Genomic DNA, 17,213 nt, shown 5'->3' on the forward strand with positions numbered 1-17,213 from the left:
TGATTTTTAAAGCTTGTTTTACAAGAAGCTGGTACATGTAAGTACACTTGGCCAAGCCATCAAGGTACCATGCCACCCTTTCAAGCCAAAAAAGAGCCGTAGCTCGACGGTAAATCTTGCCACAGAAGACAGATAATATAGTACTGAATAATCAGGAATAAATAGCATGCAAAGCTTGAAAACAAAACAAAAAAAAGTGCCGAAGTTGGCTTTAACAATGCATAACCATAACTTTTTTTAGTTATATGTATGTCCCTTAATACGTACACGTTCCCTAACATAAAAATAATATGTTGTAGAGCGCATAAAATATTTTTTTCATGGTCCCCTAAAGCTCCAAAATGTAACAAAGTTTACTGTAATGCACAGCTAACATCTGCCTATAGCTAATGAATGCATAGAGATAACGTTGTTGCTGAAACAAAGTTTCTGCAGAATATCAGAACTTCTCAGTGACACCTGAGCATCTTTACATCCTCCCAATGCAATAGGAAAATAAAAACCCCACAGTTGGTTTATGATGCTGCAATGGATGTGCAGACTAGAGCTACATTTCGGGAGAGTGGACGTTACCTGCCGTGCCGAACTCGAGCCGGTCAACCAGCAGCTTCCGGAGTCTGTCATGGTCCCCGCTCTTGTGGAGCTGCTCGATCTGCTTGCGGGTGACTTCATTCTGGATCCATAGAAAGGACAGAAAAGCATCGTTAACCTTTGAAAAAACACGATTAACAAGATGCAGGGTGTTACATGAGTGGCACTGGAGGTCTGATGGTTCCCATTTTTAAATATTTATAAAAGCACATGTGATACACTATGACCATCACTTCGTGTGTCACACTGAGAAAGAAAGCACCTGATCACAGAGGGTATGTGGCTTTTCCTTTAGTGTGATAAACAGATTGAAATCCCTAGTCACATGGTATATATTGAAAACATAGAACTTCTGCGATGAGAATTTTGACAAAGTCCAACAATCTGCCCATGTCCACCTGCCCCACTCTGACATCACAAGAAGCCTTCATAAAGCCCATGAGGTAGCGCTGTCAACATAAAAATAACGCACGAAACTACAACTGTAGCAACCGAATACATTCGCAGCTGTGATACGGTGCAAATTATTACTGCACTACAAGGAGCAAAGCCATCTAGGTTTATTCATTCATTTATAATACCTAACAGGCTTACGGTGAGCATAACAACAGCAACAAAAAATTACATAGGAAGTAATACTGAACAGCGAAAATAGAAATGAGAAAACAGGCGTAGAAAATTGCACTCAAATAGAATAACGGTATGCAGAAAAACTTGGAAAAAGGAACTACAAGGCACATACTACAAGGTACATCAAGAGGTAAAACACATGCAGGGTTCGTACAGGCTTCAAAAGCAAAAATTCAAGGGTTTTCAAGGACTTTCAAGGACCACAAAACACATTTTCAAGGTCCCCATCTAATGTTTTATCTGGGATTATTTATAACTTTTCCAACACAATGCAAAAGTTTTTTTATTGCACAATATCTAAGCACATTAGTGCACATTTTGATAGGTGCTAACGGGTTCGTAAATGCTCCCCCAGCTTCATTTTTTTTATTTCATGGCTGGTATTTAGAGTTTTTTTTTCTTTGTGTTTTCCTGAGACTGTTTAATTTCAAAACTTAGTTCATGCTGCGTGCATCTCCTGCTTTGTCAGCAAGAATATCAGCTGAAATTAAATCGAGCAAGTGTTGCTTCAAGGCAGGATGAACTATGTACACGTCCACCATTTTCACGTAAAAGCAAAGTTTGAAGCGTATGAGGAACAGCAAACACGCAATGAGCAAGTGTCCATAGACTAGATGGAAGATGCAAGATAGAAAACAGAAGCTGGCTTTCACTGGATTGTATCGTGATGCAGATTGGATTGACAAGTGCCTGCTGCTAATGTTGCCTCGTAATAATGAAAATCTACCAAACTTGTAATTTCACGCAATACGCTGAAACTTGATTGTTACAATGTTTTTTTACATTTGTTAACACCTAAAATCAACGACAAACACTTTAAATTCTTGTGAAAAGACAGGGCCATTGATTCTCTCCGGAAAAATCAAGGGTTTTCAAGGACCATTTAAAAATTCCAGGACTTTCCAGGCCTTGAAATTGACACTTCTAAATTCAAGGGTTTTCAAGGTTTTCAAGGACCTGTGCGAACCCTGACATGGGTAACCAAGAATTTCAGTCAAGTGCCATAAAGCTAATAAAGTAATCATTTCATCGGTGTAAGAAGTACGAGCTGGCGTGTAGGTTGAGTTCCCTGCAGGGTGAATTTCAGTGTGCCCATAAAGTCATAAAAAGACGGCAGACAGTTATTTAGGCAAAAGTGATGCTCTCCAGAGGCAGTCAGGCCAGATAACAGGTTGGCTACCCGCTAAAACAGATGCAAAATGGAAAGAAAAAAAGCCCCCTTATGAAAAAAGGGAAAGAGGAACAGGTGTCTGGAACAGATAATTTCAGTGCTGCTTTAAAGCATTTTTTTTTCGTCTGACGGTTGATGCATCGTCAGGCAGCTAGACGCTTTTTGCACATGCAAGAACTGCACATTAGTGCTCTTATTTGCTTTAATTACGCTACATTGGTTGTCACTAAATGGTTCACATTACAACGTAGTGTCAACCATTTGACCTATTTCAACTGCATTGACCAGTGCAACAAAAAGTTCAAGACATCCTGTTCCCCATAACGTTCCCATTTCTCAATATTTCTTTTCCCATTTCTCTTGCTGCTGCTGCTGCTGCTGAAATACTGAAATCACTTTCTTACAGCAAATGGGAGAAGGTAGAACGCATATATTTATAAATATTAGATTTTTCCTTCCATCTAAAAAGTTTCACTTTAATCCTTTGGGCGACAAAATATATATATATCAGGTTAAGAAAACACCACCAATGAAAACGGTTAAGCTGGGTGAAATGGTACAGTGACGTGTTCACTTCCTTTGTCCCCGAGATTTTTTTCTTGTTGCCAAGATGTCGCCATAAATGTGATGACAAAGACGACTGAACTTGGATAAAAACCTCCTTTACGAGTTTGGCCAGGTAGTCGCCCTAAGCATATGAAAACAAAACTATGCTTGTCACTTATGCACGTATTAATAAATGCCTGCAGGTCTTCGGTTGAAATACTTGCAGTTTTACGTAAACAATCGACAAGGCTCAAGCCCATACCTTGTGAAGTTGGCCGAGCATGTCTCAACATTTTTTAATATCAAAAAAAAAAAAAAAAAGAAGAGAAAAAAGGAGCAAGGCATTATTCAGACAAATGTACCACTGGTAGGACTGTTTAAAGGGTTGTCATTGAGGCAAGGAGGAGGAGGAATAAACGTTTAGTGATTCCTATAAAAAGAAAATTGAGCACTGGATGATTTTCATTGTAGTGGCGTTGACCATCCGGGTGGCGTCCCTAGTCCAGGATGCCATGGCCCTCAGCTGCTTGTCTGGCTCAGATCACCAGACCGCGCTGGTCATCCAGGATCTCGCTGGACAGCAGGGCCTCCCACTGCTCCGTCGATGGGGCAAGGACCTCTGGGAGTTCCTTCACACCCCTGCACTCCCACACCATGTGGTAGAGTGTGTTGGGGGTGCCGCAGAATTGGCAGTCGTAACTGTACAGACTTGGATGCATCATGTGCAACTGTGAGGCGTGCTGGAAAGAGTTAGTTTGGAGTCTTCTTAACTGCGTTGCTGCTTCTTTGGCGAGTTGTGGATGAGGTGGTGGCTATTTCCGTCTGCCCAATCTCTAATTTTCCAATATGTCCCTGGTGCGTCGTGGGATAGGTGGGAACATCAGCGGGGGAGTGGCTTGATCTTCTGTGATGGGAGTGAGGGTAGCGGTGGTTGCCCGGTGGGAATGATCTCGGGCAGCGGCATCAGCCACCAGTATTACCCTCCAGAAACTCGTGCCCCGGTGTCCACACGATGTATATGTCCGGTACAGCTTCTTTTTGATCCTTTAGCTTCAGGATCGTATACTATTAAGCCCTACTGTGAAGATGAGACCCTTCTGAAAATTTATACAGGCTGTTTGGGAGTTTGATTATAATCATGCGAGTTTGGCTTTTCGTGATCGTTGTAGAAGCGAGAGCAATCGCTGCTTCTTCTGCGGAGTCAATGTTTTCAGTCAGGATAGTTGCCGAACTTAGTCCCTTTCCTTTGCTGTTGGTCACGGTTATCGCGTGTGCTGCATGGTTTGCGCTTGAATATCTTGCGGCGTCGACGTAACTCTTTCCGCTATCATGACCATAGGCTTTTTTCAGTGCCTTTACCCTGGCATTTCTCCTTCCTTTGTGGAAAAAAGGGTGAATGTTGCGAGGGATATTGGCAAGCGTGATGTACTCCCTCAGATAAAGTGGGATGCACCTTTGTGGGTTTGGGAATCCAAGTTCACCTCATACCCGAGACTGCGTAAAGTGGCGCGACCTGTTTCTGCGAGATTCAGCCGTTCAATTTGGCTAACCTGTGCCTCTACAAGCTCCTCCCATGTGTTATGTACCCCTAGTTGCAGCAGCTCTTCTCCGTCGAAGTCTTCGCCGGTAGACCCAGTGCCAATTTGTGTTTGCCTGATGAGGATGTTGAGTTTTCTTTTTCAGTGTTCTTTAGCCCCAAATATGGGGTACCATATGTAATTCTGTTGACAATTAATGCTTGTATTAATCGAATTGTATCTTCTTCCTTGCGTCCATGCTTTTTGTTTGCAATCCTCTGGACCAGGTGGGTTACCTGGGTGATGGTGCTTTTGAGCTTGTGGAGTGTAGTAGCAGCTCCTGTTCCGTCCTTTTGGAGAGTGAGGCCTAATACTTGCAGTGTGTCGACTTTTAAGATAGGGATGCCATGAAGCTTCACTTCCGGGTCCGGTGCTTCCGGCGGGGGTCTGCCTCTCGTCCTCTTTCTTAGTACCAGAAGTTTTGATTTTTCTGAGGCGACGGAAAGTCCACACTGCTTGAGGTATGCCTCGGTGCGGTCTACGGCTTCCTGCAGGGAATCCTGTTGGTTTCCCGTTGATCCTCTGGTTGTCCAGAATGTGAGGTCGTCAGTGTAGATGGCATGTCTAAGGGCACGGATTGCATTGAGGTAAGAAACGAAAAAAAGCCAGGCAGCATGACCTTCGCCCTTTTTTTCGTTTTCCATGAGCAGAGAACTGTCGACTAATAAAAACTTTAATATCAATGTACTAATGCAAAGTACTCATGCACAATTAACAAATGTACACAGACAGAAAAACACAGCAAATTAGCGATGTATCGTTTATCATAACCACTGAAACGGCAAAAGAAATTAGTTTCACTTTTTAAGTATCCATTTTATATTATGGTTGCATTACACGCCTCGCATCTCTAGATAATTTGGAAAGCTTTTGGTGCACTAAATCTGGTGGAGTGTACAGACTGTGACCGATAACCTTATCTAGGAAGTAAACTGGTGCCACTATTTCTTCTATACCTTGCATGGTTTCAAAAAAAATTTAGTGCCCTTCCATTCTGTGAAGATGGACGACCTGTGAAGCTGAAGTGGACGCAGTCCACGTAGTGCATGAAAGAAAACAAGTTTGTTTATAATTTGCGACTGAGCATACTTCCTAGCCAATCGGCTGATTGAAACTTGGGAGGATCTAGCTTTATTCTAACGGAAAAACATGGAGCTGTCTGTTACACAGAGGCCAGTGCACACGTGAAATATGCGAGGCATTCTTCATTCCTAGCCGAGGATCCTCATAAGCACACCGTCCGTGGCCCTGCTCGATAAAGAAATAGCTTATTTGGCGAGATAGGAGAAGTTCATGTTTCACCTAAAGACCGCATCCGTGTTAGATATGATCTTTGAGAGCCTGTTTTATCTGCTTTCCGCACACCGCAATGTGAACACAGATAGCCATGCTGGTTTTCTTCCCCCATAAATATTCTTTCTTTCCAAAAATAAACGGTTGTTAGTCAGCGCCCGTGTTTTGTCGCTCTTCAATTTAGGCCGTCTTAGCACTGTTCTATGTTGTCTGTTGCCCTACCGTGTCGATGGCATCTTACTATTTGTGTAACACACCAACCCAATCCGCTCGACCACTGGGGACACCGGACAGGTCGCATTGGGCCGTCGGATGCCCACGTTTAAACCTCCCACCAGTACGATGGACATGTCATCAGTAACGGCATGAAACCTATAGCTGCGCGTGCACGTGCTCCCCACCCCTCTACTCCCAACCCGTGCACGCATAAACCGGCAACCGGTTATGTGTGCGTTCTTAGAAGTGAAAGAAAATGCCGCCCTGAAAGCCTTTTAAGCTGAACAAGTAATGCTGGGTTATGTCGGCGTTCTGAGTGGGAAAGTTGCTGTTCAACTGGGAGGCAATAGCAGCTACTTGACGAGCTAGAACTTGAGGCGGCAACGGTGGCTTCGGTCATTTCTACGCCCATTCGCTCTTCTCTTGGTTCTCTGTAATCATTTGATAACGGCGCTACCGCCATTGTCAGCCGATTGTGCAGCTTGTGAAAGGCGCATCGGTGGTGGCGAGGGGAACAACAGTTGTGATAAGCATTGTGAAATAGGGGTCGGTGGTGGCGAGGAGGAGCCCCAGAAAAGGGAAAAGTAAATCGGCTTCACCGGAATAAAAACCGGGGGGCTAAGGCATATGCTGCTTCGTAGTAAAACGAAAAATTCTGAATTATACAAACCAGAGGAACTAGAAGTGCTGACCAGCAATACCTGTAGGCTGCATTCTGGTTGCGAGTAGGACTACAAATGCTGCAATGCACAATTTGTGCGTAGTTACAGGTACAAATATCAAGTTCGTTGCGCTGCCTGCTCAAAAAATAAAAGCTGGCAGGGTGCATACAATGGTGTGAAGTTCTGTTGGCTGCATCTACACTCAAGCTGATAAATAATCCGCACATTCAGCTGTCACCTCCTTCAATTTTCAATAGAAGCACTCGTTCGAGCGTTGTAGAGAAATATTTTCGTTTTCAATTTGTTATTTTGAATTGTTAAGATGCTCGTTGAGCTTGTACGCTACTTTTGTGCTCCTCACTGCATCGACCCAAGTGCAGCCCATCTTTTAATCAGCCAGAGCGCTCAGAATTTCCATCATATCTTGTGGGCATTGCTAACGCTTCCTTCATATGTGCTGCCATAGTGCAGAACAATCTGACAATCCATCACTTCTGCTGTCCCCTGGCCTTAGCTCTCTTCTTTTTCATTTGCAGAAACGAGCAAGCTTCCCAAGCAAAAAGGCACTGGAAACAGCAGCCACCACAGCCCTTTCAGATCATGCTGGCGCATACAACCGATTACAGCAAAACATTGTTAACAAGAGACACTCAGAGAGCAGGAAAACGTGTCCCTTGTATGCGATGTTGTTAACATGGCAAACATAGGAAAACTAGCCAAACAGTCTTCATTCAAATGTCTCTTAAAACCTAGTGTCTCTTGTAAATGCCTCTTGTAACGAGGTTTTACTGTAAAACCCCCTCAGTGCGCCATGCCCACATTTCTCCAGCGCAAAGATGAAACAGCCCAACCGCCTAGTGTGGCCGCGGGACAGCCACTTGACCTCTACGGAGGCAGGAACTCTCTACCGTAAACGTCTTACGCTAGCCGGGCAGGCCTGATAGGAGATGGTGCGACGGCCTTATCTTTGCGGTTGTAGTATTTCTCACAAAGTATGGGCTCACTTCCCCACTATCGTTCCTACGCTTCCTGGGCCCTGCATGGACAGGGGGTGTGGGGCCTGGCTCAGTATGCCTGATAAAATGTGTGTCAGGACAGATTTCAAATTTAAATAACGTGTTCAGTGTCGGTGAGCTGTGTGCCCTGGCTACAATCTATGCAATAGTGGTAGAAGAATGGCTCCAGATTGACTTGGGAAAGCTCAGAGATTTTTTTTTATAGACATATATACCAACATAATTGCATCTGCAACACCCCTGCACAATGTCTTCATCATAAAAAGAGTTGTGGCAGCCTGGTTTTGCACCTCAGGTCAGATAAGTATCAACAAACATAAAACAAAACAAAAAAAAAACATAAAAAACAACAAACAAAAATATTGAAAATTTATTAGGTGAATCCAGTGGCTCAATAGAAAGGAATGAAAACCACAGTGCAGTTGGTTGGGAAAAGGGACAGAAAAAGACGCGGTAGGCACAAGCACTAAACTAAAAGCTTGTTATACTACACACCCATATATGCAAGTGCAACAGCCCCAAGGATTCTAGTCAGGTTGATCACACGAGTCAAAACTGCAGCTTTTTCTTTCCTTTCAGAATACAATCGAGTTGGAGCCAACACATGAAGGGCCCAGCCTGTTTATTAAGATCAATCATCTTGCATGTGGTATGGCTGGCACATTTCTTGACTGTTGCTAAAAAGAAGCGTGCATATGCACACGGAGCTGGGGAGAGCCAAAAAGCCAGCATGCACATTTTGTTCAAGAGTGTCTGTTCTATTGTAAGCACATTTCCTTAAAACCTATCGTTCAACCATCTTCCGGTATGCCCAACAAACTGTCTCTCGCAACTAAGGGGAATTTTGCAGATGACACCTTCCATGCATTCAGTGTATGCTTTTCTGTGCTTTTCTGCCACTTACGTTCCACACTACCTTCCAATTAACTTATTCCGTGAAAATTCAGAAGGCTACTAGGGACAGAAAAGGCTACTTTAACGACTTACCACAGAGCCGTTTTCTTCCAATTGTGTGACAACTTGTGCATATTCTGGTTAACAGAAATCTTTTGCCTGTTCTTTCATTTCCGCACGCAGCTGGCCCTTCACACACGTTCTCTCAACTATTCTTTTGGTGCAAGAGGTGATAGTGGACTTGGGACGGTCAGCATTTCGCACGAATTCCACCTGGCCGAGAAAGCTGGTGGCAATGAGTTGAGGGCAGAAGTTTGCGAGGCATTTGCAGAAAACATGACAATGCCTTTTTTTACAACTTTGCAATAGGCCGAGCTCCCCTGAGATGCGAGACAGTGTATCCGGCAGATTGGAAGGTGCTTGAATGATAAGCAAAAGGAACAGTCTAACAATGTAACAAATACTCTTGAATGGAATGTGTGTGCTGGCTTTCCGACACTTCCCCGTTCCACATGCAGACGCATGCTTCTTTTGGAAAAAAACAGCTGTCGTCAAAAAAAGTGCCGTCCATGTCACACTAGCGATCACTCGAGCTCGGCTGATAACGAGGCTACGCGCTGCATGTGTGACCGTCCAGTCTATTGGACTCTCACTAAGAAAACAAAAGAGAAACACTGACTTTTTACATGTCCTGCTGAAGCCTATTGCGTAGAATTTTTATGGCTGCCACTCATTTACAGACATATATATATATGTGTGTGATAAATTTTTTTGAATAAACAATTGGTTTAGTGCAAGTGTGCATCCCATCTGTGATTGTTCCAGCTGCATAGTTTTTTTTTTTTTTCGTTAAGCATGCCAAACCAACACGTTTAAACAGCCACTCCAGTAATTGAAACCAAGACAATGAACTTCGTTTGTACTGTGCCCTATTAGTGCTTGAGTATACAATTATCAAATACACAAAAAAAAAAGCATAGCAACAGATAATTCAGCAAGAAGAGCTCCGAACGAAGTACAAAGAGAGTGAGCTCTGCAGCCATTCTGAGAAGCAGACGAGCAATTTCGCTTTGTCAAAAAAGAATAAGAAAAACTGGTCACGTCTTTTCACAATAGGGCATTAACGGATGGCGCGTTAATTTCTAAGCTTCCGTTAGAAAATGCGGGCCAAGAAACCACAAGAACAGAAGTGGAGACGGAAATGATGAACGTCTGACACATCTCCCACTGATGTCTGCCTGTTTTTTTCTGTAATACTTGTTCCACATTATTCCTCTCTGGTCGTATCACTACTCATTACTTCGTGCCACTAACGCAATAATATGTTTGTGAAAAAAACTTGCACTGCTTCCTATTTCTAAACCGGTTACGAAAAAAAATCCAGACATCGCTGGACATCTTCAACACCTACACTGAGTGCGTGGGTCAGAATAGGAAAAAAAATAAACCAAGCATAGTGATGCCCTGTACCGAGTGATATGATCAGCGTGACTGAGCGACAAAGATACAATGAGAGCTTGAGCTCTGTGAAGCAATGCGAGCTGCCTCCAAGTCATAAAGGCAGGATGCAATGTGAGGATGGCAGCTGGTCTGGCTCCCCTTGTCTCCCGTACAATGGGGGCAGCTCTCATCTTCCTCTGTGAATAGGTATCGTGGACTGCATGGAAAGGAAATCAACAGCTGCCGCCTGGCCTGGATGAATGTAGCCACACTGCCCATGCAAGTTATTAATAGCCACACATTACAAAGACAGGAATGCCACTGTGGCTTTGAAATGCAGTGCAAGCCAACGTTGCATTTAATTATTCTCACATGAGTTTATAGTGGGCGTTGAGATGTATATGCTTCCTCAAACAGCACTCCGCTCAATCCAAACGAACACCTTCCCTCACCTCTCCCGTCTACACAAACTGTACCCAACCCAATACCCGAAGCTGTGCCCCAAGTGCAACCAAGTAGCCACCCTCTACCATACGGCAGCAGGGTGCCACAAAATTCACAAACACCCTCTAACAGAGGAGCAGTGGAGTGAGGCACTGTCTAGCACTGACTACGACGAGCAGTGCCGAACGATCGCCAGAGCAGGCACCGGCGCCCTGGACACTGGAGCCCTTGACTAGGGGCACCCACCACGTCTAGCTACCCAACAAACATAATAAAGTTATTTCTCTCTCTCTCTCCTTCATGTAAACGTGATGTGAGTGGAACCATAATTATATCGGAAAAGTGGAGCTTTGAAGGGGACAGAATGATGATTTTATGGCATGGATGTCAGAAAAGAATTTCTCAGCAGTGATCACAGCTTTTCCGACCTCCCTTGCTTCGATGCTAGTGGTGCTTGGATGGCCAACCAACACAGAAAGCAATCGACTCAGTCACAGACGAGATGTTAGATTGGGATGGATATAAACTAGTGTTGCACTTGAGCCTCACTTCGACAGTGAACTACATTGCTAATTTAATATGCATTATAAGAAAAGGAAAAAAAAAATTCCTCCTCAATGTGGCCTTTGCAAAACGCTTGCACATACACAGTGCTACTGTGAAAGAATGAGCCATGGCAAAACCCGAGCCCCATTAAGAACTTGTATGTTGTTAGCATATTTACTAAAGGTTGTATTATATACTGCAGCAGAAAGATGGGATATGTCAATTTGCCCCGTTTCACGCTTTGAATCCACAATGCCCCTAACTGAGAGGAACACTGAACTACAGGCTTTTCAGGAATATTTGAAATGCCATAAAGACTTGTCATGTAGACACTTCAGCCATAGTTTTTGGTTAAAAGAAGCCGTGTAGAACCGGCGTTCCAGAATTTTTTGTTACCAGTTAAGCTGTACTACCGTTTAATATGTACTTTTTTGTCATTAGCTTATAGATGCTCTGTTAATTAGCAGAGCTGAGCTAATGAGCAGGGCATTAGCAAAGCCCGGCATTCATTAATGAATTCCAAGTAATAATTTCAGTGTTTGCTTGAGGCCTATCAGCTAATATTGACGCCAAAACTTGTGAAAAGTGTTCTTTTTATTGAGCAACTGAAACAGTCCAGTTACATTTGGAAATTGCATTTGCGAGTACTGTCATAATTTTTAAAAAAATTGACTTGTAGACAGACTAAAGCCTTTTCTTTACGGACGATGCACAGGATCAAACCATGCATGTTTAGCTAATTTAAAGGTTAACATTACCGTTTGAGCCTCGAACCTCATTCATTCTACGCAAACATTTGCCCATGGACGTATCGTGTGCTAACGAGCAGGTATTTCACACATTACTGTAGCAGTTTTCGCGCTGCTAGAAGCTATTCACTAATATGTTTTTTTAGAGAAGGAGTGATCTGGAATTAACGGTCAGATAGCTGAGCAAATAAACTAGCTAAGCACCGGTCTTAAGGCCTGGCAGTGAATTATAAGCAATATGCATGCAAATTACATTTTTTTTTAATCGTAAGGACGAGCATTACCCTTGTGTATTTAAGCTTCTAAATGCAAAGCTCCGATTCATTTCGGGAAAGCAGATAGTTTAACGCACGGCAGTGTTGTTACACTAGCAACCAAAATTGTAGTAGGTATCGTCCCTCGCCCCCTTAGTAAAAAAACAAAAAAAAAATACCAGTAGTGATCAACCTGAATTAGGAGCAGAAGTGTAATCACATGCACAAATAGTTTAGACCAACGTGACTACATAGTTTTTGTGCATGCACGGCAGTTCGAAAAGGTTCGATTTTGTACCGCCTAAACGCGCTACATGCGCGCAAAGCCGCAACAGCGGCAGTCAAAACAGCACGGGGATAACAGTCGCTGAATGCGGTAAGCCAAAACACGGATGCCGACCTTGAATTACCACGCGCCAAAGCGTGCAAAACCCGAAAAGCACCGTTTCCGTGCGCGAATTCAAGGGCGCCCGCTCATAAATCTTGCGGCAGGTTAGAGAGAGAAAACATACCTTGTCCCACAGTAACCATTCATTAACCTTCGCGGTTACGTCTGCGTCTGCGCCGCTCATGGTTGCTCCCGAAGCAGACCGTCCGCGTAATTTTCCTCGACTGAGTGCCTGCGATCAAGAGGACAGGACATTCACGAATGTGGCATCCAGCATCCGATACCACAGATAATCGCGTCACAGATCGCGTTAACCGCCGGGAGTCAAATAGCGTTCGCAGATGACCCGCCACCTGGGGTTTAAGCAGACGACTTTGGCGGAGACATTTTCACTTAAGGCACAAGAGGGCGCGACACCAAACGCAAGTGTTGTAATACCACTAATAGAGTGGTTGCACACCTAATAAAATTAATAAATACGCAGTTTTTTATTTTATTTTGCTTGTTTATCAAAATAAAAAACGAAGTTCTAGTTTATACTAAGAGAGGGCAGCAGTGCGCATCATTTGTGAAAAACGAGGCAAGTTTAAATTTTTGTTGCGCTCACCAGTTCTAGAGTTCTAGTTCACTCTACCAGTTCATTGGACAATAAACACCAATGATATTGATAGTTCTGGGAATATCGACACAGGGGCGTTCCGAAATTTTAACGCATTTTAAAGATCCAAGGATGTAAAAATTAATCCTGTGATTTTCACTACAGCACGCCCCATTGCGCAGGTGTAGCTTCGGCGCGTCAAACCCTCAAAATTTGAATTTTCAAAAGGTCAGATCTCATCATGACCTCTTCCTGTTCTGAAGGCCTATCTCGCCCCCAGTAGTTAAAGAATCCCACAATTATGGTTCTTGGCGAATGGAACATATCCAATCACTGGCGCCAACCAAGGTAAGAAAAAATTTCGTTAAGCGGCTTCAGGGTATGTTAAAGGTGAAATGCTATGTGAGAGAAATTCCGAATTTTCACAAGGGAAAAGTGGGTATGGCAAGTGGAAGAGTTTAAGCCCTCAGTAACACCAGTGGAGCACGAAAATCCGTATAACCACGACGATGATGATAATGTCGTCGATGAGTGTAACGACGTACCCAACATGGGGGATTGGCCAGAGTTGAAAGTCGCTCTTTGGTCAGGTTTGAGCTGAGGAATATTTTACAGAAAAGAAAATAGAAAGGTAAATGAAAAAGAAAATCGGCGAAAATAGGAAAGATGAATGAAAGAAGGCTCAATGTAATAACGACCCGAATTGTACCATATTATGCACGGCAACCTTTTAAATTCTGAATTATTTTAAATGCAATTATGGTTGCGCCACACACCAAAGCTATTCTTCGGCTATAGGCCTCGCCGTGGTGGAAGGCTCCAGATTAATCGATCACCCGCGGATCTTTAACGTGCGCGGAAATTTCGACACGGTCATTCAATTCCGTTTTCCCCCTCCACCAGAAAAATCTTAGCAATTCAAACGACCTGTCACAGATATTTAGGTAATAATGAATAAATTTGCAAATCTGGATCCCTCTATAGACAACCCAGATGTGTGTTCAAAAACGTGAGGACAAATCGAATAGAAAGGATCAGCTCCATACGGTTAACAGACTCCACCGAAAGGGAAAAAAAAAAAAAAAAAAAAAGCTCTCAAGAAGCGAGCGCAACGGAGAGAAAAAATGATTCTTGGACATGGCATGATACACACAGTTCAAGTCCAGAAGCACTGATCAGAAGATAAGAAATTGAGCCTCGAAATAGTCCAGCATCCAAGCTCAGTGAAGTCTGCCTTGCATTCATCTTTCAAAAACAGGGCTAAACCGACGAACACACAGATGAAGAGAAGGAAGAGCAAATATGGGCTGAAACTTTTCCTGCTCTGCACCTTACCTTGCATTGCCGCGGAGCAGTATTCCAACCCAAATTTAGTGGACAGTGCTAGGCTGAGGCATCATTGAAGGGACCTGTACGAACCTGGGATCACATGCTAGGGGCAGAGAGAGGGCTAACAGCAGGAGATCTGCTAATTGAGGGGGTCTGCGAGTCAGAGCTATAGTGACGAGAGTTTCAGAAAGAGCAAACAGTTGCAGCATTACTTGTGCAATCACCTCGGATTTAGGGTAATGTAAGTCCTGCAAAAGTAATAACAAACACAGTATGGACGCGCCTCGCATCTTCCACTCTACTGCAGCGAAGAGCAGCTGTAAAACCTGCCGTTTTAAACCCATTCATGGCTTCTTCAGACCAGGGATTTATACACCCCCCCCCCCCCTCCGAAAGATTTAGACACCCCGCCCCCCTCAAGAAAGATTTCACAACAACGGGCACCCCGCCCAGGGATTTATACCCCCCCCCCCCCCCCTAAGGAGGATTTCGACACCCGTCCAAAATCGAAATTCTGGATAAACCCCGGCTTCAGATGACTGAACAATGTCATTAGCACAAGCGAGCTGTCCAGGCGCTTACGAAAACAGGTAAAAAAAAAAAAAAAAGCACGCCACAGCAGGTGTCCGAAGCGCACTCCAGGCCTCCGGATCGGCGGATCCTGTTGTCCAACTTCTGAGATAGCCATGCAGTTCTGGTTGACCTTTTTTATGCGAAGCTGTAGATAAACCACAGTGCGAAAAGGCTGCGTCGGCTGCGAGTAAAATCTTCATTGGCGCTGGCCTGTCATTCCCGCTGGCTGCAACATGTCACGTGACTCCATTGATTGCAACGTCATGGCGAGGAGCCTGGCGGCGCAGCGGGAATGCCTTCGGGACTGATGTTAGGCCTGACGTTTCACGCAACGACATCACCGTACGGGCCAGTCGAACAGCTGGCGGCGAAGCGGAACGGCGCGGTGACATGAGTATGCGTCTTCCTGACGTTAGGTCAGCAGCGATCTCCCACTCGACCTCGAAGAATTGCGTTGCCTAGCAATAATGAATAATGTGGCCAGAATGTGGTCTCGCAAACGCCACGCAGCACACTGCATGTTTTCGCATACATTGTCCCCCATAAATAGATTTCGGTGTCCTCCGCAATTTCAGTAGCTGCTTTCACCACTCCATCCCTAGGGGGACGCTTGAATGGAATCATAGGGCAATCCGTTACGCGGTTTCCCGGGGAGCATAAAGCCATAGCCCTAACCACTCCAGCCGCAGCACAATCGTGCGAGTTTGGTTGCCAAAGACGTTTGAGACAGCCCTGGCCAAAAAGAGAAAACACTTACCGTACCGAGGTGGGCCGGGCGGAAGCCAGATGGACCAGCACTCGACCGCAGACCTGCAGGAAGCTGTCGGTTCGGCGTGGGGCCGCACTTCTTCGTCCTTTTCTCGGAAGCGTCGCGTGCGTTCTTAGAGCAGACAAAAGCTGTCTGTTCGGTGCGGGGGCCGCTCTGCTGTTGTTGTTATTGTTGTTGTTCCTGGCGATTTGGCTCATACCCACGTGGGAGATTGGCCAGGAATCGGGCGTGAGAAGGGCTAATGCGCCCGCTTAAAACACCGGAAACTAATACACCTCTCTATTTATACGCAGAAAGAGAAAAAAAATGGAATTGGTTGAAAGTTATAGGTGGATTTTTGATTAGAACAACTGAGCTTTTTGGACCGGAAAAACTACATGCCAGAATCAACGCTAACAGGGCAGGCGTCTGGTCTTGGAAACGTATGCATGAATGGCTGCAGCCACCCCTCGGTGACAATATCCCATTGATGTGGCCCCAAAAGATAGTAGAACGGGCATGGAGATAGGCAGGCCAATTCGTCGTAATGGCGTGGCAAGATGACGTTGCCTCATCATTGAAAAACCGCGGCAATGCAATAGAAAGTGCTCTAAAGTCTCCTGATCACCGCAGACAGCACATCGGGAGGAGGAGGCTAGACCAGCCCGGTGCATATAAAAGTTGAGTTGGGAGACTCGACATCTGAAGGTAGTCAATGTGACCTCGCATTGTCGAGATTCACAAAAACGGGTATTCCAATTATGTTTTAAATGGACATAATCTTCAAAATTAGTGATGATTCCTTCCTGCACTCCTGCTAGGCGTTGGTAGGTACGAAACCTTGCTCCTGCTACAATGAAGGGAATAGGGCATAGATCAACGTACTGGAGGGCCATCTAACGACGATCGCGCCAAGGAATCCGCCTGTTCATTAAGCTGTAACCCTTTGTGACCTGGAACCCAAATGAGGCAGATGTCCCGCAAATGGGAAGGCACAAGGAAGTTGAATGTGCGAATAAGAGCGGAATTTTCGGATGAAGACAGAGCAGAACAAACCGATAAGGAGTCAGTAACTATGGCTACGTTAAAGTGCTGCGGAAGTACGTCTTTTAAGGCCAGAACTATCGCTAGGAATTCGGCTTGAAATATTGGTGTGAAGTCAGGTAAACGCAGCGTTGCCTTCTCACGAGCGTCGCGTGCAGACGCAGGGCTGGCATGGGCTTATTGGTTGGTCGGTCGATCGTTCGGTAGCTGATGATGATGATGATACCCTCAAAGTTTTTGGCGCGTACCCACAAGGGGGATAGGCCAGGGCTAACTCAATTGCTGAAATTGGCGAGGACCTCAACATACTAATTTGTTACCGGAAAGAACGAAATGAAACTTCGTTATGATTGAAACCCGAATTACCCATTAATTTCTACCCTTCAGCAATTCAAGGGACCTGAAGCAGAAGGAAAAGCTTGAGTACAAGTATGTATATCCCTTTTCGCATATATCCGTCTGTTCGGTGTACGTGGGGCCGCTCTTCTTCGTCTTCTCACGAGC

General features: G+C 44.6%; 1 protein-coding gene across 1 annotated transcript in view; it reads right to left on the reverse strand.

The window, feature by feature from the left end:
- Pgm2a (phosphoglucomutase 2) overlaps window positions 1-12,735 on the reverse strand; it is a 45,582-nt gene extending 32,847 nt beyond the window's left edge. The window contains exons 1-2 of the mRNA XM_077703218.1: window positions 12,542-12,735; window positions 574-673 (exon numbers count right to left, since the gene is read on the reverse strand). Coding sequence (XP_077559344.1) covers window positions 574-673; window positions 12,542-12,601 — 160 coding nt within the window. The 5' untranslated portion in view covers window positions 12,602-12,735. The remainder of the gene's footprint in view (window positions 1-573; window positions 674-12,541) is intronic.
- Between the last annotated feature and the right edge of the window lie 4,478 nt (window positions 12,736-17,213).

This window comes from Haemaphysalis longicornis, unplaced genomic scaffold, assembly GCF_048455015.1.
Source record: "Haemaphysalis longicornis isolate Haplotype H1 unplaced genomic scaffold, Haemaphysalis longicornis Haplotype H1 scaffold_3, whole genome shotgun sequence".
NCBI lineage: Eukaryota > Metazoa > Arthropoda > Arachnida > Ixodida > Ixodidae > Haemaphysalis > Haemaphysalis longicornis.